Here is a 24,089-nt window from a genome sequence, read left to right as displayed (position 1 = left end):
CAATCCCATACACGACATTGGGGTGCAGTTCCGTTCGATACCTTTCCTTGTTTTTCAGTTCAAGTACAATACGGGATACATTGCAGTACATTCAACAAATGACATTACACGTGTCACTATTCAGTACACGGACTGGGTGACGGTACATTTACATAAGAAACAGGAGCAGCAGTTGCAACAATTGGAACTAGTGCTCGCCACTCTCTCCTCCTCTCACCATGGTGTAGGCGGCCATTCAAGCAGTTGGGGGGGTGGGGGGGAGTGTTGAAAGGGAATGTAGTTGTGGGAGGGGACAGTACAGTCAGAAGGATACATACTGTTCTCTGCAGCCACAACTGGGAGTTCCAAAGGTTGTGTTGCCTAGCCCGGTGCCAAGGTTAAAGACATCTCGCGGCTGGAGAAGAACTTGGAGTGGGAAGGGTCGGATCCAGTTGTTGTGGTACACATAGAAACCAACAACATATGTAGAACTAGAAATGAGGTTCTGCTGAGAGAGAGTTTGAAGAGTTGGGGTTCAAATTAAAAAGCAGAACCTGAAAGATAATAATCTCTGGATTGTTACCTGAGCAACATGCCAATTGGCAAAGGGATAAGCAGATTAGGTTAAACGCGTGGCTCAAAGAGTGGTGTGAGAGGCAGGAGTTTTGCTTTGTGGGACACTGGCACCAGTACTGGGGAAATAGGGAGCTGTAAGCTTTACTCTGTATCTAACCCCCTGTACCTGCCCTGGGAGTGTTTGATGGGACAGTGTAGAGGGAGCTTTACTCTGTATCTAACCCCGTGTACCTGCCCTGGGAGTGTTTGATGGGACAGTGTAGAGGGAGCTTTACTCTGTATCTAACCCCCTGTACCTGTCCTTGGAGTGTTTGATGGGACAGTGTAGAGGGAGCTTTACTCTGTATCTAACCCCGTGTACCTGACCTGGGAGTGTTTGATGGGACAGTGTAGAGGGAGCTTTACTCTGTATCTAACCCCGTGCTCCACCTGCCCTGGGAGTGTTTGATGGGACAGTGTAGAGGGAGCTTTACTCTGTATCTAACCCTGTGCTGTACCTGCCCTAGGAGTGTTTGATGGGACAGTGTAGAGGGAGCTTTACTCTGTATCTAACCCCCTGTACCTGCCCTGGGAGTGTTTGATGGGGACAGTGTAGAGGGAGCTTTACTCTGTATCTAACCCCCTGTACCTGCCCTGGGAGTGTTTGATGGGACAGTGTAGAGGGAGCTTTACTCTGTATCTAACCCCCTGTACCTGCCCTGGGAGTGTTTGATGGGACAGTGTAGAGGGAGCTTTACTCTGTATCATGTCCGTTGTTCCCTGTAGGGGATGAAATCTGCACTGTGACTCCGGGAGGAGCTCCTCGGCCATAGGGAGAAGATGGTTGAGGAGGATTCTAGCGATAATTTTCCCAGTAGTTGCCGCAGTCAGACTTGTCCCATTTTTTAAAGATGGTTACAATCACTGCATCTCTGAGATCTCCCGGCATGCTGTCCTCCCTCCAGATGAGAGAGATGAGGTTGTGTATCCGTGCCAACAGTGCCTCTCCGCCATACTTTAACGCCTCAGCAGGGATTCTATCCGTTCCCGTCGCCTTGTTGTTCTTCAGCTTTGCAGCCCGACAGCTGCAGGAAAAATGCAGGGAGCAGCGCCAGCCTTAACCCTGGCCTTTTTCGACCTTACAAAGGCCTTTGACACCGTCAACCGTGAGGGTCTATGGAGCGTCCTCCTCCGTTTCGGATGCCCCCAAAAGTTTGTCACCATCCTCCGCCTGCTCCGCGATGACATGCAGGCCGAGATCCTTACCCACGGATCCATCACAGACCCAATCCTCGCCGGACCGGGGTCAAACAGGGCTGTGTCATCGCCCCAACCCTCGTCTCAATCTCCCTCGCTGCCTTGCTCCACCTCACAGTCAACAAGCTCCCCGCTGGAGTGGAACTAAACTACAGAACCAGTGGGAAGCTGTTTAACCTTCGCTGTCTCCAGGCCAGGTCCAAGACCACCCCGACCTCTGTCGTTGAGCTACAGTACACGGACGATGCCTGCGTCTGCTCACACACACAGAGGCTGAACTCCAGGACACAGTCGATGTATTTACTGAGGTGTACGAGAGCATGGGCCTTACGCTAAACATCCGTAAGACAAAGGTCCTTCCCCAGCCTGTCCTCACTGCCCAGCACTGCCCCCCAGTCATCAAGATCCACGGCCCGGCCCTGGACAACGTGGACCATTTCCCAAACCTCGGGAGCCTCCTATCAACCAGGGCAGGCATCGACGAGATCCAACCCCGCCTCCAGTGCGCCAGTGCAGCCTTCGGTCGCCTGAGGAAATCCACCACCCAGCTCATGGTCTACAGGGCTGTAGTGATACCCGCCCTCCTGTATGGCTCAGAGACATGGACAATGTACAGTAGGTATCTCACCCCCAGCTCATGGTCTACAGGGCTGTAGTGATACCCGCCCTCCTGTATGGCTCAGAGACACGGACCATGTACAGTAGGTATCTCACCCCCAGCTCATGGTCTACAGGGCTGTAGTGATACCCGCTCTCCTGTATGGCTCAGAGACACGGACCGTGTACAGTAGACACCTCACCCCCAGCTCGTGGTCTACAGGGCTGTAGTGATACCCGCCCTCCTGTATGGCTCAGAGACACGGACCATGTACAGTAGACACCTCAAGTCGCTGGAGAAATACCACCAACGATGTCTCCGCAAGATCCTGCAAATCCCCCGGGAGGACAGACGCACCAACGTTAGCGTCCTCGACCAGGCCCAACATCCCCAGCATCGAAGCACTGACCACACTCGACCAGCTCCGCTGGGCAGGGCCCACATTGTCCGCATGTCCCAGACACGAGACTCCCAAAGCAAGCGCTCTACTCGGAACTCCTTCACGGGCAAACGGGCCAAAGGTGGGCAGAGGAAACGTTACAAGGACCACCCTCAAAGCCTCCCTGATAAAGTGCAACATCCCCACCGACACCTGGGAGTCCCTGGGCCCAAAGACCAGTCCGCCCTAAGAGGAGGAAGTGCATCCGGGAGGGCGCTGAGCACCTTGAGTCTCGTCGCCGAGAGCGTGCAGAAACCAAGCGCAGGCAGCGGAAGGAGCGTGCGGCAAACCAGTCCCACCCTCCCCTTCCCTCAACGTCTATCTGTCCCACCTGTGACAGGGACTGTGGTTCTCGTATTGGGCTGTTCAGTCACGTAAGGACTCATTGTTAGAGTGGAAGCAAGTCTTCCTCGATTCCGAGGGACTGCCTACGATGATTACTCTGTATCTAATCCTTGCGAGGCCTTGGAATTTGTCCGTTATTATAAGGTGGTTAAGAAGGCATACGGAATACTTGCCTTTATTGGCCGAGGCATGGAATACAAGAGCAGGGAGGTTATACTTAAACTGTATAAAACACTGGTTAGGCCACAGCTGGAGTACTGCGTGCAGTTCTGGTCACCACATTACAGGAAGGATGTGATTGCACTAGAGAGGGTGCAGAGGAGATTCACCAGGATGTTGCACTGGAGAGGGTACAGAGGAGATTTACCAGGATGTTACACTAGAGAGGGTACAGAGGAGATTTACCAGGATGTTGCACTAGAGAGGGTACAGAGGAGATTTACCAGGATGTTACACTAGAGAGGGTACAGAGGAGATTTGCCAGGATGTTGCACTGGAGAGGGTACAGAGGAGATTTACCAGGATGTTGCACTAGAGAGGGTACAGAGGAGATTTACCAGGATGTTGCACTAGAGAGGGTACAGAGGAGATTTACCAGGATGTTGCACTAGAGAGGGTACAGAGGAGATTTACCAGGATGTTGCACTAGAGAGGGTACAGAGGAGATTTACCAGGATGTTACACTAGAGAGGGTACAGAGGAGATTTGCCAGGATGTTGCACTGGAGAGGGTACAGAGGAGATTTACCAGGATGTTGCACTAGAGAGGGTACAGAGGAGATTTACCAGGATGTTGCACTAGAGAGGGTACAGAGGAGATTTACCAGGATGTTGCACTGGAGAGGGTACAGAGGAGATTTACCAGGATGTTGCACTGGAGAGGGTACAGAGGAGATTTACCAGGATGTTACACTAGAGAGGGTACAGAGGAGATTTACCAGGATGTTACACTAGAGAGGGTACAGAGGAGATTTGCCAGGATGTTGCACTGGAGAGGGTACAGAGGAGATTTACCAGGATGTTGCACTAGAGAGGGTACAGAGGAGATTTACCAGGATGTTGCACTAGAGAGGGTACAGAGGAGATTTACCAGGATGTTGCACTGCAGAGGGTACAGAGGAGATTTACCAGGATGTTGCACTGCAGAGGGTACAGAGGAGATTTACCAGGATGTTGCACTGGAGAGGGTGCAGAGGAGATTTACCAGGATGTTGCACTGGAGAGGGTACAGAGGAGATTTACCAGGATGTTGCACTAGAGAGGGTACAGAGGAGATTTACCAGGATGTTGCACTAGAGAGGGTACAGATGAGATTTACCAGGATGTTGCATTAGAGAGGGTACAGAGGAGATTTACCAGGATGTTGCATTAGAGAGGGTACAGATGAGATTTACCAGGATGTTGCATTAGAGAGGGTGCAGAGGAGATTTACCAGGATGTTGCACTCGAGAGGGTACAGATGAGATTTACCAGGATGTTGCATTAGAGAGGGTACAGAGGAGATTTACCAGGATGTTGCACTGGAGAGGGTACAGAGGAGATTTACCAGGATGTTACCGGGACTGGAGAATTTTAGCGATGAGAAAAGATTGGATAGGCTGGGTTTGTTTTCTTTGGAACAGAGGAGGCTGAGGAGACCTGATTGAGGTGTATAAAATGATGAGGGGCCTGGATAGAGTGGATAGGACGGACCTGTTTCGCTTGGCAGAGGGGTCAACAACCAGGGGGCAGAGATTGAAAATAATTGGGGGGAGGTTTAGAGGGGATTTGAGCGGAAATGTCTTCACCCAGAGGGTGGTGGGAGTCTGGAACTCGCTGCCTGAAAGGGTGGTAGAGGCAGAAACCCTCACCACATTTCATCATCACCATCGTAGGGAGTCCCTCGGAATCGAGGAAGACTTGCTTCCACTCTAACAATGAGTCCTTAGGTGACTGAACAGTCCAATACAGGAGCCACAGTCCCTGTCACAGGTGGGACAGACAGTGGTTGAGGGAAGGGGAGGGTGGGACTGGTTTGCCGCACGCTCCTTCCGCTGCCTGCGCTTGATTTCTGCACGCTCTCGGCGACGAGACTCAAGATGCTCAGCGCCCTCCCGGATGCACTTCCTCCACTTAGGGCGGACTGGTCTTTGGGCCCAGGGACTCCCAGGTGTCGGTGGAGATGTTGCACTTTATCAGGGAGGCTTTGAGGGTGGTCCCTTGTAACGTTTCCTCTGCCCACCTTTGGCCCGTTTGCCGTGAAGGAGTTCCGAGTAGAGCGCTTGCTTTGGGAGTCTCATGTCTGGGGCATGTGGACAATGTGGCCCTGCCCAGTGGAGCGGACCGGGGTCAAACAGGGCTGTGTCATCGCCCCAACCCTCTTCTCAATCTTCCTCGCTGCCCATGCTCCACCTCACAGTCACCACATTTAAAAATTACTAGGACGTGTGCTCGAAGTGCCGTAACCTACAGGGCTGTGGACCCAGAGCGGGAAAGTGGAATTAGGCCGGGTAGCTCTTGGTCGGTCGGCGCGGACACAATGGGCCAAATGGCCTCGTTCCGTGCTGTAACTTTCCGTGATTCTCTGATTCTATGTATAGTACATTATCCTAAAGTCTCGTCCTTTCTATCTGCAATCTTCCCTCTTCTCTCTCTCCCTCTTTCACTCCTCTCTGTCTCTCTCGCTGTCTCTCCCACACGCCCCCTCTCTACCCTCCACTCTCTTTCTCTCTCTCTACCCCCACTCTATCCAACTCTCCTCCCTCCCCCTCTCTCCCCAGTAAGTTTGCCCTTCCTTTTACCTAATCAGTCTCCCTCTGTCTCTCTCTCTCTGTTTCTCTCTCTCACTCGCTCTCTCTGTTTTTCTCTCTCTGTTTTTCTCTCTCTCTCTCTGTCTCTCTCCCCCTGTCCCTCTCTCTCTCTCTCTCTGTCTCCCTCCCCGTCCCTCCCCCTGTCTCTCTGTTTATCTCTCTCTCTCTCCCCCTCTCTCTTCCTGTCTCTCTCTCTCTCTCTCTGTGACTCAGCTCTGATCACTCCAACTCCCTCCCTCTCCTGTGTCTGACTGAGAGACACACACTGCTCACAGCCAGCCCAGCTCCCCCCCCTACCTGGTGACTCAATACCTCCTGAATGCCGCTCGGTGTGACCGGGGAGATTCACGCTTTGGACCGAGATGTTTATCAGGGGTTCCCGGAAGCGTCGCTCCCAGCGCTCGGTGAGTTTCCCAGACAGGGAAAACTTTTTGCAAAACTTTTCCGAAAGTTTTTGGGAATTTGTGCGCAGGGTGTGTGAGAGCGACAGGGTTACAGAGAGGGGTTCAAATAGATTCTGGGCTCTTAAACATCCCTTTTATTTCCAAAGAAAAGAAGATTGGGATGAGTGAATGTTGCAATCCGGGACTCGGGCAGTGTCCCAGTGATCCTCCTGGTGCTCAGAGTCAGAGTCAGACTGAGCCTCGCTCTCTGTCTCTGGGTCTGTCGCTCGGATTGTCCCTCAATGGTTCAAATATTCATCAATCTTCAACTGAGACCCCTCACAGCCTCTCCCTCCCCTCTCCCCCCCCTCACAGTCTCTCCCTCCTCCCCCCTCCTCCCCTCCTCTCCCCCCTCACAGTCTCTCCCTCCCCCCTCTCTCTCCCTCCCTCCCCCTCTCTCTCCCTCCCTCCCCCTCTCTCTCCCTCTCTCCCCTCTCTCCCTCCTTCCCCCTCTCTCTCCCTCCTTCCCCCTCTCTCCCTCCCTTCCTCTCTCACTCTCCCTCCCTCCCTCCCCCCCCTCTCTCTCCCTCCCTCCCCCTCTCACTCTCCTTCCCACCCCCTCTCACTCCCACCCCCTCTCACTCTCCTTCCCTCCCGCTCTCACTCTCCCTCCCTCCCCCTCTCACTCTCCCTCCCTCCCCCTCTCCCTCCCTCCCCCTCTCCCTCCCTCCCCCTCTCACTCTCCCTCCCTCCCCCTCTCACTCCCTCCCCCTCTCTCTCTCCCTCCCTCCCTCTCTCCCTCCCTCCCCCTCTCTCTCTCCCTCCCTCCCCCTCTCTCTCTCCCTCCCTCCCCCTCTCTCTCTCCCTTCCTTCCCCTCTCTCTCTCCCTCCCTCCCCCTCTCCTACTCATCTCTTCACCCCCCTGCAATCTGATCCCATTCACTGGGTGGCACTCCCTCAGTACTGCCCCTCGCCCCTCCAACAGTGCGGCGCTCCCTCAGTACCGCCTCTCCGACAGTGCGGCGCTCCCTCAGTACCGTCCTTCCGACAGTGCTGCACTCCCTCAGTACCGCCGTTCCGACAATGCGGCGCTCCCTCAGTACTGCCCCTCCGACAGTGCTGCACTCCCTCAGTACTGCCCCTCCGACAGTGCTGCACTCCCTCAGTACCGCCTCTCCGACAGTGCTGCACTCCCTCAGTACCGCCTCTCCGACAGTGCGGCGCTCCCTCAGTACTGCCCCTCCGACAGTGCTCACTAAAGGGGGTGCATGAACAGAGAGACCTGGGGGTGTACGTGCACAAATCGCTGAAGGTGGACGGGCCGGTTGGGAAAACAGTTAAAGCTTACGGGATCCTGGCTTCACAAATAGAGGCACAGAGTACAGAAGCAGCAGGTTATGATGAACCTTTATATAAATCACCGGTTGGGCCCCAGCCGGAGTATTGTGTCCAATTCTGGGCCCCGCACTGTGGGGAGGGTGTGGAGGCCTTGGAGAGGGTGAAGGGGAGATTGACCAGAATGGTCCCGGGGGATGAGGGGGTTCAGTGACGGGGGAGACTGGAGAAGCCGGGGGTGTTCTCCTCGGAGCAGAGAAGGTTGAGAGGAGATTTGATCGAGGTGTTCTCGATCACGAGGGGGTCGGGACAGAGTAGGTCGAGGGACACTGTTCCCATTGGTGGAAGGTGGAGAACCAGAGGACACGGATTTAAGGCGATCGGCAGAAAGGCCACACGGGGGAAAGGTGTGTCCGCAGCGAGGGGTTAGGGTCAGGGACACGCGGCCTGAGAGGGCGATGGGGGCGGACTCAATCGCGGCTTTCCAAAGGGAGTTGGGTCAGTTCCTGAAGGAGGATGGTTAGCCGGGCCACGGGGAGAGGGCGGGGGAGTTGGGACTGGCCGAGGTGATCGTGCAGAGAGCCGGCACGGGCTGGAGGGGCCCAATGGGATCCTCCTGTGCACTGACCGTTCCGTGATGCTGTGAATCGAGAGCCAGAGGTTGGGGTTGAAGGTCAGACGACCCTTACTGTTCCCCGTCTGTGCCGATGAACTTCACTGAGAGTTAAGGGGGGAGACGCCCTTCCGTCTGCCATCTCCGTGCCCTTCTGGAATGTTCTGTGGGCAGATGGTCTGCCGGGATTGCGTTCCAGCAAAGGACACCTGATAACTGCTTTGTCCGGGGGCTGAATGGCCACCATTGTAACGTCTGACACCGGACACGATTGGGTGGTGCTTGCAGCTGAAGGCTGGGCCCGAGATGGCTGGGGTCTCGAGTTACTGCCCTTACCTGAGATTGACTCACTGGGGCCTGGCCAGGGTCCTGCCGAGAACTCGTGCTGTCACTCCCCGAAAACCCAGGGAAAGGATGCCCATTTCTGCTGCCACTTTCACCCCACCCCCGGCACACCCCAAACCACCTCACTGCCAATCAAGCACTTTGTGAAATATGCTCACTGTTGTATTGTGGGAATCGCCAGTTTGTGCACAGCAAGCTCCCACACACAGCGATGTGATAATGACCCGGATCGTCTGTTTTACTGATGTTGGTCGAGGGATAAATATTGGCCCCAGGACACCGGGGAGAACTCCCCCTGCTCTTCTTCCAATAGTGGCCCCGGGATCTTTTACATCCACCCGAGAGGGCAGACGGGGCCTTGGTTTAACATCTCATCCCAAAATACAGCCCCTCCGACAGTGCGGGGCTCCCTCAGTACCGCCCCTCCGACAGTGCATCGCTCCCTCAGTACTGCCCCTCCGAGAGTGCGGCACTCCCTCAGTACTGCCCCTCCGACAGTGCAGCGCTCCCTCAGTACCGCCCCTCCGACAGTGCGGGGCTCCATCAGTACTGCCCCTCCGACAGTGCGGGGCTCCCTCAGTACCGCCCCTCCGACAGTGCGGCGCTCCCTCAGTACTGCCCCTCCGACAGTGCGGCACTCCCTCAGTACTGCCACTCCGACAGTGCGGCGCTCCCTCGGTACTGCCCCCCCGACAGTGCGGCGCTCCCTCAGTACTGCCCCTCCGACAGTGCATCGCTCCCTCAGTACTGCCCCTCCGACAGTGCGGGGCTCCCTCAGTACTGCCCCTCCGACAGTGCGGCGCTCCCTCAGTCCTGCCCCTCCGACAGTGCGGCACTCCCTCAGTACCGCCCCTCCGACAGTGCGGGGCTCCCTCAGTAACGGCCCACAACCTTCTGGCTCGGACGGGGGAGAGCCAGTCGGGTTGAGTCGAGGCTGATACTGTCTCGCAATGATCAGCTGCCTGTATGATCTTGCTGTGTGCAATATGGGTGTCATGTAACAGCTGACTTAATTTTAAAACTAATGAATTGGGTGTGAAATGATTTGCTCTCCCTGAGGGCGAGAAAGGTGTTCAGTGCGGGATTATTCCATGAGCTTTCCACCCCGTTCCCGCCGTGCGCTTCCGCCAATCTCTGCCGCTCGTCTGGACGGCGGATAGGAGACGGCTATTCGACCACGGAGGGCATCACAGCCGATCCCAGCCGCAGCCTGTCGGGGCGGGGCCAGTGATTATACATCGGGACCGGGAGCCTGTCCCCTTTCCCCCGGCCTCACAAACCAGCCCAGCCGAGATCGGCACCGGCTCGGGGATATCGAGGCCCAACATCGGAGCCTCGGCTGGGTGCCGTGGCGACCTCCGTGGTAACCAGTGACGGCCCATATCATGGACTGCTACAGAGAATAATCAACCATTGTTAACGGGGTGCTGGCCTTTATTTCGCCAGGACTCGCGTACCTGGGGACAGAAGTTATACTGCAGGTGTACACAGCTCTGGAGCACCGTGAGCAGTTCTGGGCTGCGCACCTTAGGGAGGATATATCGGCCTCAGAGGGAGGAGCGTAGGGTTACCAGAATACCCGGAGTCCGGGGGTTAAATTATGGGGCGAGGTTACACCCGGGAGGGGTGTATTCCCCGGGAATTTAGCAGGTGAAGGGCTGATTTTATCCAAGTTCTCAAGACATTAACAACAATTTTCATTTATGTAGTGCCTTTAACGTGGTGAAATGTCCCAGGGCGCTTCACAGGAGGATTATGCGATAAAATTTTGGCACTGAGCCGCATTAGGAGAAATTAGGGACAGGCGACCAAAAGCTGGGTCACAGAGGTGGGTTTTAAGGAGCGTCTTGAAATAGGAGAGAGAGGCGGAGAGGTTTAGGGAGGGAGTTCCAGAGCTTGGGGCCCAGGCAACGGAAGGCACGGCCACCGATGGTGGAGCGATTATAATCAGGGATGGTCAGGAGGGCAGAATTAGAGGAGTGCAGAGATCTCGGGGGGTTGTGGGGCTGGAGGAGGTTACAGAGATAGGGAGGAGTATAGGGGCTGGAGGGGGTTACAGAGATAGGGAGGGGTGTAGGGGCTGGAGGGGGTTACAGAGATAGGGAGGGGTGTAGGGGCTGGAGGGGGTTACAGAGATAGGGAGGGGTGTAGGGGCTGGAGGGGGTTACAGAGATAGGGAGGGGTGTAGGGGCCATGGAGGAATTTGAAAACAAGGATGAGAATTTTGAAATCGAGGTGTTGCCGGACCGGGAGCCAATGTAGGTCAGTGAGCACAGGGGGTGATGGGTGAGCGGGACTGGGTGTGAGTTAGGACACGGGGTCAGTGAGCACAGGGGGTGATGGGTGACCGGGACTCGGTGCGAGTTAGGACACGGGGCAGCGAGCACAGGGGGTGATGGGTGAGCGGGACTCGGTGCGAGTTAGGACACGGGGCAGTGAGCACAGGGGGTGATGGATGAGTGGGACTCGGTGCGAGTTAGGACACGGGGCAGTGAGCACAGGGGGTGATGGGTGAGTGGGACTCGGTGCGAGTTAGGACACGGGGCAGTGAGCACAGGGGGTGATGGGTGAGTGGGATTCGGGGCGAGTTGGGACACGGGGCAGTGAGCACAGGGGGTGATGGGTGAGTGGGACTCAGTGCGAGTTAGGACACGGGGCAGTGAGCACAGGGGGTGATGGGTGAGTGGGACTCGGTGCGAGTCAGGACACGGGGCAGTGAGCACAGGGGGTGATGGGTGAGCGGGACTCGGTGCGAGTTAGGACACGGGGCACAGGGGGTGATGGGTGAGCGGGACTGGGTATGAGTTAGGACACGGGGACAGTGAGCACAGGGGGTGATGGGTGAGCGGGACTCGGTGAGAGTTAGGACACGGGGCACAGGGGGTGATGGGTGAGCGGGACTCGGTGCGAGTTAGGACACGGGGCACAGGGGGTGATGGGTGAGCGGGACTCGGTGCGAGTTAGGACATGGGGCACAGGGGGTGATGGGTGAGTGGGACTTGGTGCGAGTTAGGACACGGGGTCAGTGAGCACAGGGGGTGATGGGTGAGTGGGACTCGGTGCGAGTTAGGACACGGGGCAGTGAGCACAGGGGGTGATGGGTGAGTGGGACTGGGTGCGAGTTAGGACACGGGGTCAGTGAGCACAGTGGGTGATGGGTGAGTGGGACTGGGTGTGAGTTAGGACACGGGGCAGTGAGCACAGGGGGTGATGGGTGAGTGGGACTGGGTGTGAGTTAGGACACGGGGCAGTGAGCACAGGGGGTGATGGGTGAGTGGGACTGGGTGCGAGTTAGGACACGGGGGCCGCCCAGTTTTGGATCACCTCTAGTTTACGTTGGGTAGAATGTGGGAGGCCGGCCAGGAGCGCAGTGCGTTGGAATGGTCAAGTCTGGAGGTAACGGGGGCACGGATGAGGGTTTCAGCAGCGGATGAGCTGAGGCAGGGGTGGAGACGGCCGATGTTACGGAGGGAGAAACAGGCGGGTTTAGTTATGCTGCGGGATACGTGGCCGGAAGCTCATTTCAGGGATAAATGTAAGAGCCAGGTTGTGAACAGTCGCGACCCTTCGAGAGGAGGTTTGAGACAGGGTGGTTGCCCCACGGGATTATGGGATCGCTGGGAATGACGCACACAAGGCCGAAAGGAATTTGTTTTTAATTCAGGAAAAATGTAATATTATTTCTTTGAACTTGACTTGACGTCCGGAGACCTGCTCAGACAGACATTTTGGCAAACTTGCCTTCCATAGTTTGAGGGCCTTGTGTTCTGTGGATACGACCCACTCGGCTTACACACAGCACCAACGCAGCAAATCGGTTTACCCCTGGGTGCAGTACATCGCCCCCGCAACCCTCTCTGAGTCAGAAAGTCCTGGATTCCTGCCCCTTAATCCCGGCCCGACACTCCCCCGGGGCGGTACTGAGGGAGCGCCGCACTGTCGGAGGGGCAGTACTGAGGGAGCCCCGCACTGTCGGAGGGGCGGTACTGAGGGAGCGCCGCACTATCGGAGGGGCGGTACTGAGGGAGTGCCGCACTGTCGGAGGGGCGGTACTGAGGGAGCGCCGCACTGTCGGAGGGGCGGTACTGAGGGAGCCCCGCACTGTCGGAGGGGCGGTACTGAGGGAGTGCTGCACTGTCGGAGGGGCGGTACTGAGGGAGCCCCGCACTGTCGGAGGGGCAGTACTGAGGGAGCCCAGCACTGTCGGAGGGGCAGTACTGAGGGAGCACCGCACTGTCGGAGGGGCAGTACTGAGGGAGCACCGCACTGTCGGAGGGGCAGTACTGAGGGAGCACCGCACTGTCGGAGGGGCAGTACTGAGGGAGTGCCGCACTGTCGGAGGGGCAGTACTGAGGGAGTGCCGCACTGTCTGTGGAATCTTGCTATGCTGTTCATTAATTCCTGACTTTTATTTATTTTAGCTGAGCACACCTGCCGCCTGAAGCCAAGGGTTGGGCTGAGGTTGGCCTCATTTATTCAATTACTTCTGTTAATAGTCGAGTGTCTGACGGTTCTGGCAAAGACATGAATCGTTCAAAAGGCTGAATCAACATCATTAGTGGAGACCTGCTTCGCTTGTTCGATATTGGGAGTTAGACTCACAGCGCACAGGAGGATCCCATTCAGCCCCTCGAGCCTGTTACATTAGGGACAGGAGGATCCCATTCAGCCCCTCGAGCCTGTTACATTAGGGACAGGAGGAGGCCGTTCAGCCCCTCGAGCCTGTTACATTAGGGACAGGAGGAGGCCGTTCAGCCCCTCGAGCCTGTTACATTAGGGACAGGAGGAGGCCGTTCAGCCCCTCGAACCTGTTACATTAGGGACAGGAGGAGGCCGTTCAGCCCCTCGAGCCTGTTACATTAGGGACAGGAGGAGGCCGTTCAGCCCCTCGAGCCTGTTACATTAGGAACAGGAGGAGGCCGTTCAGCCTCTCGAGCCTGTTAAATTAGGGACAGGAGGAGGCCGTTCAGCCCCTCGAGCCTGTTACATTAGGAACAGGAGGAGGCTGTTCAGCCCCTCGAGCCTGTTACATTCGGGACAGGAGGATCCCATTGGGCCCATGGAGCCCGTGCTGTGCCGGCTCTGTGACAGAGCTACCCCAATCAGTCCCACACTCCCCTCCTGACCTTTCCCCACAGCCCCGGCACATTTTCCCCCTTCAGGTATTTACCCAATTCCCGGTTTGAAGGTTACTATTGAATCTGCTCCCACCGAGCTTTCAGGCAGCGCGTTCCCGATCACAACAACTCGCTGCGTAAACACACTCTCCCCATCTCCCCCTCTGGTTCCATCGCCGATTATCGTCAATCTGTGTCCCTCTGGTTACCCGACCCTCCTGCCCCCGGGGAACAGGTTCTCCCGATCCACTCGATCAAAACCCTTCATCAGTTCGAACCCCTCGATTCAATCTCCCCTTAACCTTCTCTGCTCCGAGGAGAACACTCCCGGCTTCTCCAGTCTCCCCCCGTCACTGAACCCCCTCATCCCCCGGGATCGTTCTGCTCAATCTGAGCTGTACCCGGGACAGCTTTACCTCCAGACCCTGGTCGGGGAGCAGAGCCCGGGGTAATTCTCCACGTTGGTGAGCTGACTGAGTGTCCATCAGGACTGTTCAATCTAATTGGGCATCCGATTGAAACGTGTCGGATTGTGAGGGGGATTGACAGGGTAGGTGCAGGGAGGGTGTTTCCCCCCCGGGGCTGGGGAGTCTAGAACCAGGGGTCACAGTCTCAGGATAAGGGCTCGGCCATTTAGGACTGAGATGAGGAGGAATTTCTTCACTCAGAGGGAGGTGAATCTTTGGAACTCTCTGCGCCAGAGGGCTGTGGAGGCTCAGTCGTTGAGTATATTCAAGGCCGAGATCGATAGATTTTGGGACTCGAGGGGAATCGAGCGATCAGGCGGGGAAGTGGAGTTGAGGTCAAAGATCAGCCGTGATCTGATTGGATGGCGGGGCAGCTCGAGGGGCCGAATGGCCAACTCCTGCTCCTAATTCTGATGTTCTTCTGTCCAATACGGTTGGCCTGGGCCTGTGGTCGGGGAAGGGCAGTGTGGTGTTCAGGGGTACTGAGGCTCATTGTAACAATCAGCCTCTCCAGCTCGGCACGGGGGTGAACGTGCGATCACCCTGCTCCGACAGTTACTGATATCGGTCTCCCACTTTCTCCAGCTTCCTGATCTGGAGGAGATTGACAGAGGGCAGCCTTGTGACGTGTGTGGAGATCAGTGCCCGGGATTTGTGGCTCACGGCTGGAGGTAAGTCACCCCCTCGAGGTCCCCAGCCTCGCAAAATTCCACCAGAGCACTCCCCGAGAGAGAGGGACTGAGAGACACCAGTCAGTGTACAGATATCTTCCGGAGGGAGAGGGGACTGAGAGACACCAGTCAGTGTACAGATATTTCCCTGAGAGAGCGGACTGAGAGACACCAGTCAGTGTACAGATATCTCCCTGAGGGAGAGGGACTGAGAGACACCAGTCAGTGTACAGATATCTCCCTGAGAGAGGGGGACTGAGAGACATCAGTCAGTGTTCAGACATCTCCCTGAGGGAGAGGGACTGAGAGACACCAGTCAGTGTACAGATATCTCCCTGAGGAAGAGGGACTGAGAGACACCAGTTAGTGTACAGATATCTCCCTGAGGGAGAGGGGACTGAGAGACACCAGTCAGTATACAGATATCTCCCTGAGGGAGAGGGGACTGAGAGACACCAGTCAGTGTACAGATATCTCCCTGAGGGAGAGGGACTGAGAGACACCAGTCAGTGTACAGATATCTCCCTGAGGAGAGGGGACTGAGAGACACCAGTCAGTGTACAGATATCTCCCTGAGGGAGAGGGACTGAGAGACACCAGTCAGTGTACAGATATCTCCCTGAGGGAGAGGGACTGAGAGACACCAGTCAGTGTACAGATATGTCCCTGAGGGAGAGAGGGACTGAGAGACACCAGTCAGTGTACAGATATCTCCCCGAGGGAGAGGGACTGAGAGACACCAGTCAGTGTACAGATATCTCCCTGAGGGAGAGGGACTGAGAGACACCAGTCAGTGTACAGATATCTCCCTGAGGGAGAGGGACTGAGAGACACCAGTCAGTGTACAGATATCTCCCTGAGGGAGAGGGACTGAGAGACACCAGTCAGTGTACAGATATCTCCCTGAGGGAGAGGGGACTGAGAGACACCAGTCAGTGTACAGATATCTCCCTGAGAGAGCGGACTGAGAGACACCAGTCAGTGTACAGATATCTCCCAGAGCGAGAGGGAATGAGAAACCAGTCAGTGTCCAGATATCTCCCCGAGGGAGAGGGGACTGAGAGACACCAGTCAGTGCACAGATATCTCCCTGAGGGAGAGGGAATGAGACACCAGTCAGTGTACAGATATCTCCCCGAGGGAGAGGGACTGAGAGACACCAGTCAGTGTACAGATATCTCCCTGAGGGAGAGGGACTGAGAGACACCAGTCAGTGTACAGATATCTCCCTGAGGGAGAGGGACTGAGAGACACCAGTCAGTGTACAGATATCTCCCTGAGGGAGAGGGACTGAGAGACACCAGTCAGTGTACAGATATCTCCCTGAGGGAGAGGGGACTGAGAGACACCAGTCAGTGTACAGATATCTCCCTGAGAGAGCGGACTGAGAGACACCAGTCAGTGTACAGATATCTCCCAGAGCGAGAGGGAATGAGAAACCAGTCAGTGTCCAGATATCTCCCCGAGGGAGAGGGGACTGAGAGACACCAGTCAGTGCACAGATATCTCCCTGAGGGAGAGGGAATGAGACACCAGTCAGTGTACTGATATCTCCCTGAGGGAGAGGGAATGAGACACCAGTCAGTGTACTGATAGCTCCCTGAGCGGAGATCCTCACCCCTCGCTGCGGACAAACGATTTCCCCGTGTGGCCTTTCTGCCGATCGCCTTAAATCCGTGTCTTCTGGTTCTCCACCTTCCACCAATGGGAACAGTTTCTCTCGACCTACTCTGTCCCAACCCCCTCATGATTGAGAACACCTCGATCAAATCTCCTCTCAACCTTCTCTGCTCCGAGGAGAAAACCCCCGGCTTCTCCTGATGTAACGTCTAAGGAACAAACAGGAGTCTTCCAATCGCTCCGCTGAAGCTTGTGGAAGCAGATTCTATGTTCAGCTCCAACCCGACATTCCTCAGCTGTTCGAAAATCACGTTACAGCCCTACAGGAAGTGCCTTTCTGTCCCGGGAATCATTCCCACAGGGATCGTTCATCAAACACTCCCAGGGCAGGTACAGCATGGGGTTAGATACAGAGTAAAGCTCCCTCGACACTGTCCCATCAAACACTCCCAGGGCAGGTACAGGGGGTTAGATACAGAGTAAAGCTCCCTCTACGCTGTCCCATCAAACACTCCCAGGGCAGGTACAGGGGGTTAGATACAGAGTAAAACTCCCTCTACACTGTTCCATCAAACACTCCCAGGGCAGATACAGCACGGTGTTAGATACAGAGTAAAGCTCCCTCTACACTGTCCCATCAAACACTCCCAGGGGCAGGTACAGGGGGTTAGATACAGAGTAAAGCTCCCTCTACACTGTCCCATCAAACACTCCCAGGGCAGGTACAGGGGGTTAGATACAGAGTAAAGCTCCCTGGACACTGTCCCATCAAACTCTCCCAGGGCAGGTAGAGCATGGGTTAGATCCTGAGTAAAGCTCACTCTACACTGCCCCATCAAACACTCCCAGGGCAGTTACATGGGGTAAGATACAGAGTAAAGCTCCCTCTACATTGTTCCATCAAACACTCCCAGGGCAGGTACAGAGGGTTAGATACAGAGTTAAGCTCCCTCTACACTGTCCGATGAAACACTCCCAGGGTAGGTACAGGGGGTTAGATACAGAGTGAAGCTCCCTCTACACGGTCCCCATCAAACACTCCAAGGGCAGGTACAGCATGGGGTTAGATACAGAGTAAAGCTCCCTCTACATTATCCCATCAAACACTCCCAGGGCAGGTACAAGGGGTTAGATACAGAGTAAAGCTCCCTCTACACTGTCCCCATCAAACACTCCCAGGGCAGGTATAGCACGGGGTTAGATACAGAGTAAAACTCCCTGTACATTGTCCCGTCAAACACTCCCAGGGCAGGTACAGCACCGGGTTAGATACAGAGTAAAGCTCCCTCTGCACTGTCCCATCAAACACTCCCAGGGCAGGTATAGGGGGTTAGATATAGAGTAAAGCTCACTCTCCACTGTCCCCATCAAACACTCCCAGGGCAGGTACAGCACGGTGTTAGATACAGAGTAAAGCTCCCTCTACACTGTCCCCATCAAACACTCCCAGGGCAGGTACAGCATGGGTTTAGATACAGATTAAAGCTCGCTCTACACTGTCCCCTCAAACACTACCAGGGCAGGTACAGCACGGGGTTAGATACAGAGTAAAGCTCCCTCTGCACTGTCCCATCAAACACTCGCAGGGCAGGTATAGGGGGTTAGATACAGAGTAAAGCTCACTCTCCACTGTCCCCATCAAACACTCCCAGGGCAGGTACAGCACGGTGTTAGATACAGAGTAAAGCTCCCTCTACACTGTCCCCACCAAACACTCCCAGGGCAGGTAGAGCACAGGGTTAGATACAGAGTAAAGCTCCCTCTACACTGTCCCATCAAACACTCGCAGGGCAGGTACAACATGGGGTTAGATACAGAGTAAAGGTCCCTCTACACTGTCCCATCAAACACTCCCAGGGCAGGTACAGCACGGGGTTAGATATAGAGTAAAGCTCCCTCTACACTGTCCCCATCAAACACTCCCAGGGCCGGTACAGGGGGTTAGATTCAGAGTAAAGCTCCCTCTACACTGTCCCATCAAACACTCCCAGGGCAGGTACAGCACGGTGTTAGATACAGAGTAAAGCTCCCTATACACTGTCCCATCAAACACTCCCAGGGCAGGTGCAGGGGGTTAGATACAGCGTAAAGCTCTCTCGACACTGTCCCATCAAACACTCCCAGGGCAGGTACAGCACAGGGTTAGATACAGAGTAAAGCTCCCTCTACACTGTCCCATCAAACACTCCCAGGGCAGATACACCATGGGGTTAGATACAGAGTAAAGCTCCCTCTACACTGTCCCATCAAACACTCCCAGGGCAGGTGCAGGGGGTTAGATACAGAGTAAAGCTCCTTCGACACTGTCCCATCAAACGCTCCCAGGGCAGGTAGATCATGGGTTAGATCCTGAGTAAAGCTCACTCTACACTGCCCCATCAAACACTCCCAGGGCAGTTACATGGGGTAAGATACAGAGTAAAGCTCCCTCTACACCGTCCCATCAAACAGCCCCAGGGCAGGTACAGCACGGGGTGAGATACAGAGTAAAGCTCCCTCTGCATTGTCTCCATTAAACACTCCCAGGGCAGATACAGGGGGTTAGATACAGAGTAAAGCTCCCTCTACATTGTTCCATCAAACACTCCCAGTGCAGGTACAGGGGGTTAGATGCAGAGTAAAGCTCCATCTACACCGTCCCATCACACACTCCCAGGGCAGGTACAGCACGGGATTAAATATAGAGTAAAGCTCCCTCTACACCGTCCCATCAAACAGTCCCAGGGCAGGTACAGCACGGGATTAGATACAGAGTAAAGCCCCCTCTGCATTGTCTCCATTAAACACTCCCAGGGCAGGTACAGGGGGTTATATACAGAGTAAAGCTCCCTCTACACTGTCCCCATCAAACACTCCCAGGGAAGGTAGAGCACAGGGTTAGATACAGAGTAAAGCTCCCTCTACACTGTCCCATCAAACATTCCCAGGGCAGGTACAGGGGGTTATATACAGAGTAAAGCTCCCTCTACACTGTCCCATCAAACACTCCCAGGGCAGGTATAGCACGGGGTTAGATACAGAGTAAAGCTCCCTCTACACTGTCCCATCAAATAATCCCAGGGTAGGTGCAGAGGGTTAGATATAGAGGAAAGTTCCCTCTACACTGTCCCATCAAACACTCCCAGGGCAGGTAGAGCATGGGTTAGATACAGAGGAAAGTTCCCTCTACACTGTCCCATCAAACACTCCGGGTCCACGTACAGCATGGGGTTAGATACAGAGTAATGTCCCTCTACACTCTCCCATCAAACACTCCCAGGGCAGGTACAGGGGGTTACATACAGAGTTAAGCTCCCTCTACACTGTCCCATGAAACACTCCCAGGGCAGTTACATAGGGTTAGATACAGAGTAAAGCTCCCTCTACATTGTTCCATCAAACACTCCCAGTGCAGGTACAGGGGGTTAGATGCAGAGTAAAGCTCCATCTACATCGTCCCATCACACACTCCCAGGGCAGGTACAGCACGGGGTTAAATACAGAGTAAAGTTCCCTCTACACCGTCCCATCAAACAGTCCCAGGGCAGGTACAGCACGGGGTTAGATACAGAGTAAAGCCCCCTCTGCATTGTCTCCATTAAACACTCCCAGGGCAGGTACAGGGGGTGAGATACAGAGTAAAGCTCCCTCTACACTCTCCCATCAAACACTCCCAGGGCAGGTACAGGGGGTTAGATACAGAGTTAACCTCCCTCTACACTGTCCCATGAAACACTCCCAGGGCAGGTACAGGGGGTTAGATACAGAGTAAAGCTCTCTCTACACTGTCCCCATTAAAGACTCCAAGGGCAGGTACAGCACGGGGTTAGATACAGAGTAAAGCTCACTCTACACTGTCCCATCAAACACTCCCAGGGCAGGTACAGGGAGTTGGATACAGAGTAAAGCTCCCTCTACACTGTCCAATCAAACACTCCCAGGGCAGGTGCCGGGGGTTAGATACAGAGTAAAGCACCCTCGACACTGTCCCATCAAACGCTCCCAGGGCAGGTAGATCATGGGTTAGATCCTGAGTAAAGCTCACTCTACACTGCCCCATCAAACACTCCCAGGGCAGTTACATGGGGTAAGATACAGAGTAAAGCTCCCTCTACACCGTCCCATCAAACAGCCCCAGGGAAGGTACAGCACGGGGTGAGATACAGAGTAAAGCTCCCTCTGCATTGTCTCCATTAAACACTCCCAGGGCAGGTACAGGGGGTTAGATACAGAGTAAAGCTCCCTCTACATTGTTCCATCAAACACTCCCAGTGCAGGTACAGGGGGTTAGATACAGAGTAAAGCTCCCTCGACACTGTCCCCATCAAACACTCCCAGGGCAGGTACAGGGGGTTAGATACAGAGTAAAGCTCCCTCTACACTGTCCCATCAAACACTCCCAGGGCAGGTACAGCACGGTGTGAGATACAGAGTAAAGCTCCCTCTACACTGTCCCCATCAAACACTCCCAGGGCCGGTACAGGGGGTTAGATACAGAGTAAAGCTCCCTCTACACTGTCCCATCAAACACTCCCAGGGCAGGTACAGCACGGTGTTAGATACAGAGTAAAGCTCCCTCTACACTGTCCCATCAAACACTCCCAGGGCAGGTACAGGGGGTTAGATACAGAGTAAAGCTCCCTCTACACTGTCCCATCTAACACTCCCAGGGCAGGTATAGCACGGTGTTAGATACAGTGTAAAGCTCCCTCTGCATTGTCTCCATTAAACACTCCCAGGGCAGGTACAGGGGGTTAGATACAGAGTAAAGCTCCCTCTACATTGTTCCATCAAACACTCCCAGGACATGTACAGGGGGTTAGATACAGAGTAAAGCTCCCTCTACACTGTCCCATCAAACACTCCCAGGGCAGGTACAGCACGGTGTTAGATACAGAGTAAAGCTCCCTCTACACTGTCCCCATCAAACACTCCCAGGGCAGGTAGAGCACAGGGTTAGATACAGAGTAAAGCTCCCTCTACACTGTCCCATCAAACACTCGCAGGGAAGGTACAACATGGGGTTAGATGCAGAGTAAAGGTCCCTCTACACTGTCCCATCAAACACTCCCAGGGCAGGTACAGCATGGGGTTAGATACAGAGTAAAGCTCCCTCTGCATTGTCTCCATTAAACACTCCCAGGGCAGGTACAGGGGGTTAGATACAGAGTAAAGCTCCCTCTACATTGTTCCATCAAACACTCCCAGTGCAGGTACAGGGGGTTAGATGCAGAGTAAAGCTCTGTCTACACCGTCCCATCAAACAGTCCCAGGGCAGGTACAGCACGGGATTAGATACAGAGTAAAGCCCCCTCTGCATTGTCTCCATTAAACACTCCCAGGGCAGGTACAGGGGGTTATATACAGAGTAAAGCTCCCTCTACACTGTCCCCATCAAACACTCCCAGGGCAGGTAGAGCACAGGGTTAGACACAGAGTAAAGCTCCCTCTACACTGTCCCATCAAACATTCCCAGGGCAGGTACAGGGGGTTAGATACAGAGTAAAGCTCCCTCTACACTGTCCCATCAAACACTCCCAGGGCAGGTAGAGCATGGGTTAGATACAGAGGAAAGTTCCCTCTACACTGTCCCATCAAACACTCCGGGGCCAGGTACAGCATGGGGTTAGATACAGATTAATGTCCCTCTACACTCTCCCATCAAACACTCCCAGGGCAGGTACATGGGGTTAGATACAGAGTTAAGCTCCCTCTACACTGTCCCATGAAACACTCCCAGGGCAGTTACATAGGGTTAGATACAGAGTAAAGCTCCCTCTACATTGTTCCATCAAACACTCCCAGTGCAGGTACAGGGGGTTAGATGCAGAGTAAAGCTCCATCTACACCGTCCCATCACACACTCCCAGGGCAAGTACAGCACGGGGTTAAATACAGAGTAAAGCTCCCTCTACACCGTCCCATCAAACAGTCCCAGGGCAGGTACAGCACGGGGTTGGATACAGAGTAAAGCCCCCTCTACACTCTCCCATCAAACACTCCCAGGGCAGGTACAGGGGGTTAGATACAGAGTTAACCTCCCTCTACACTGTCCCATGAAACAATCCCAGGGCAGGTACAGGGGGTTAGATACAGAGTAAAGCTCCCTCTACACTCTCCCATCAAACACTCCCAGGGCAAGTACAGGGGGTTAGATACAGAGTTAACCTCCCTCTACACTGTCCCATGAAACACTCCCAGGGCAGGTTCAGGAGGTTAGATACAGAGTAAAGCTCCCTCTACACTGTCCCCATTAAAGACTCCAAGGGCAGGTACAGCACGGGGTTAGATACAGAGTAAAGCTCACTCTACACTGTCCCATCAAACACTCCCAGGGCAGGTACAGGGAGTTGGATACAGAGTAAAGCTCCCTCTACACTGTCCAATCAAACACTCCCAGGGCAGGTACAGGGGGTTAGATACAGAGTAAAGCTCCCTCGACACTGTCCCATCAAACGCTCCCAGGGCAGGTAGATCATGGGTTAGATCCTGAGTAAAGCTCACTCTACACTGCCCCATCAAACACTCCCAGGGCAGTTACATGGGGTAAGATACAGAGTAAAGCTCCCTCTCCACCGTCCCATCAAACAGCCCCAGGGAAGGTACAGCACGGGGTGAGATACAGAGTAAAGCTCCCTCTGCATTGTCTCCATTAAACACTCCCAGGGCAAGTACAGGGGGTTAGATACAGAGTAAAGCTCCCTCTACATTGTTCCATCAAATACTCCCAGTGCAGGTACAGGGGGTTAGATGCAGAGTAAAGCTCCATCTACACCGTCCCATCACACACTCCCAGTGCAGTTACAGCACGGGATTAAATACAGAGTAAAGCTCCCTCTACACCGTCCCATCAAACAGTCCCAGGGCAGGTACAGCACGGGATTAGATACAGAGTAAAGCCCCCTCTGCATTGTCTCCATTAAACACTTCCAGGGCAGGTACAGGGGGTTATATACAGAGTAAAGCTCCCTCTACACTGTCCCCATCAAACACTCCCAGGACAGGTACAGGGGGTTAGATACAGAGTAAAGCTCCCTCTACACTGTCCCATCAAATAATCCCAGGGTAGGTGCAGAAGGTTTAATACAGAGTAAAGCTCCCTCTACACTGTCCCATCAAACACTCCCAGGGCAGGTATAGCACGGGGTTAGATACAGAGTAAAGCTCCCTCTACACTGTCCCATCAAATAATCCCAGGGTAGGTGCAGAAGGTTTAATACAGAGTAAAGCTCCCTCTACACTGTCCCATCAAACACTCCCAGGGCAGGTAGAGCTTGGGTTAGATACAGAGGAAAGTTCCCTCTACACTGTCCCATCAAACACTCCGGGGCCAGGTACAGCACGGGGTTAGATACAGAGTAATGTCCCTCTACACTCTCCCATCAAACACTCCCAGGGCAGGTACAGGGGGTTAGATACAGAGTTAAGCTCCCTCTACACTGTCCCATGAAACACTCCCAGGGCAGTTACATGGGGTTAGATACAGAGTAAAGCTCCCTCTACATTGTTCCATCAAACACTCCCAGTGCAGGTACAGGGGGTTAGATGCAGAGTAAAGCTCCATCTACACCGTCCCATCACACACTCCCAGGGCAGGT

The 24,089-nt window shown here is 54.6% G+C and overlaps 1 protein-coding gene across 1 annotated transcript in view; it reads left to right on the top strand.

Moving 5' to 3' along the window:
• LOC139250237 (prickle planar cell polarity protein 3-like) overlaps nucleotides 1-24,089 on the top strand; it is a 116,760-nt gene that overhangs the window by 76,016 nt on the left and 16,655 nt on the right. The window contains exon 6 of the mRNA XM_070872732.1: nucleotides 14,807-14,892. Coding sequence (XP_070728833.1) covers nucleotides 14,807-14,892 — 86 coding nt within the window. The remainder of the gene's footprint in view (nucleotides 1-14,806; nucleotides 14,893-24,089) is intronic.

Source organism: Pristiophorus japonicus, unplaced genomic scaffold (genome assembly GCF_044704955.1).
Source record: "Pristiophorus japonicus isolate sPriJap1 unplaced genomic scaffold, sPriJap1.hap1 HAP1_SCAFFOLD_356, whole genome shotgun sequence".
NCBI classification, from domain to species: Eukaryota; Metazoa; Chordata; class Chondrichthyes; family Pristiophoridae; genus Pristiophorus; species Pristiophorus japonicus.
Note: the sequence above shows the minus strand (reverse complement) of the source record. Positions and strands in the feature narration are given on the sequence as shown.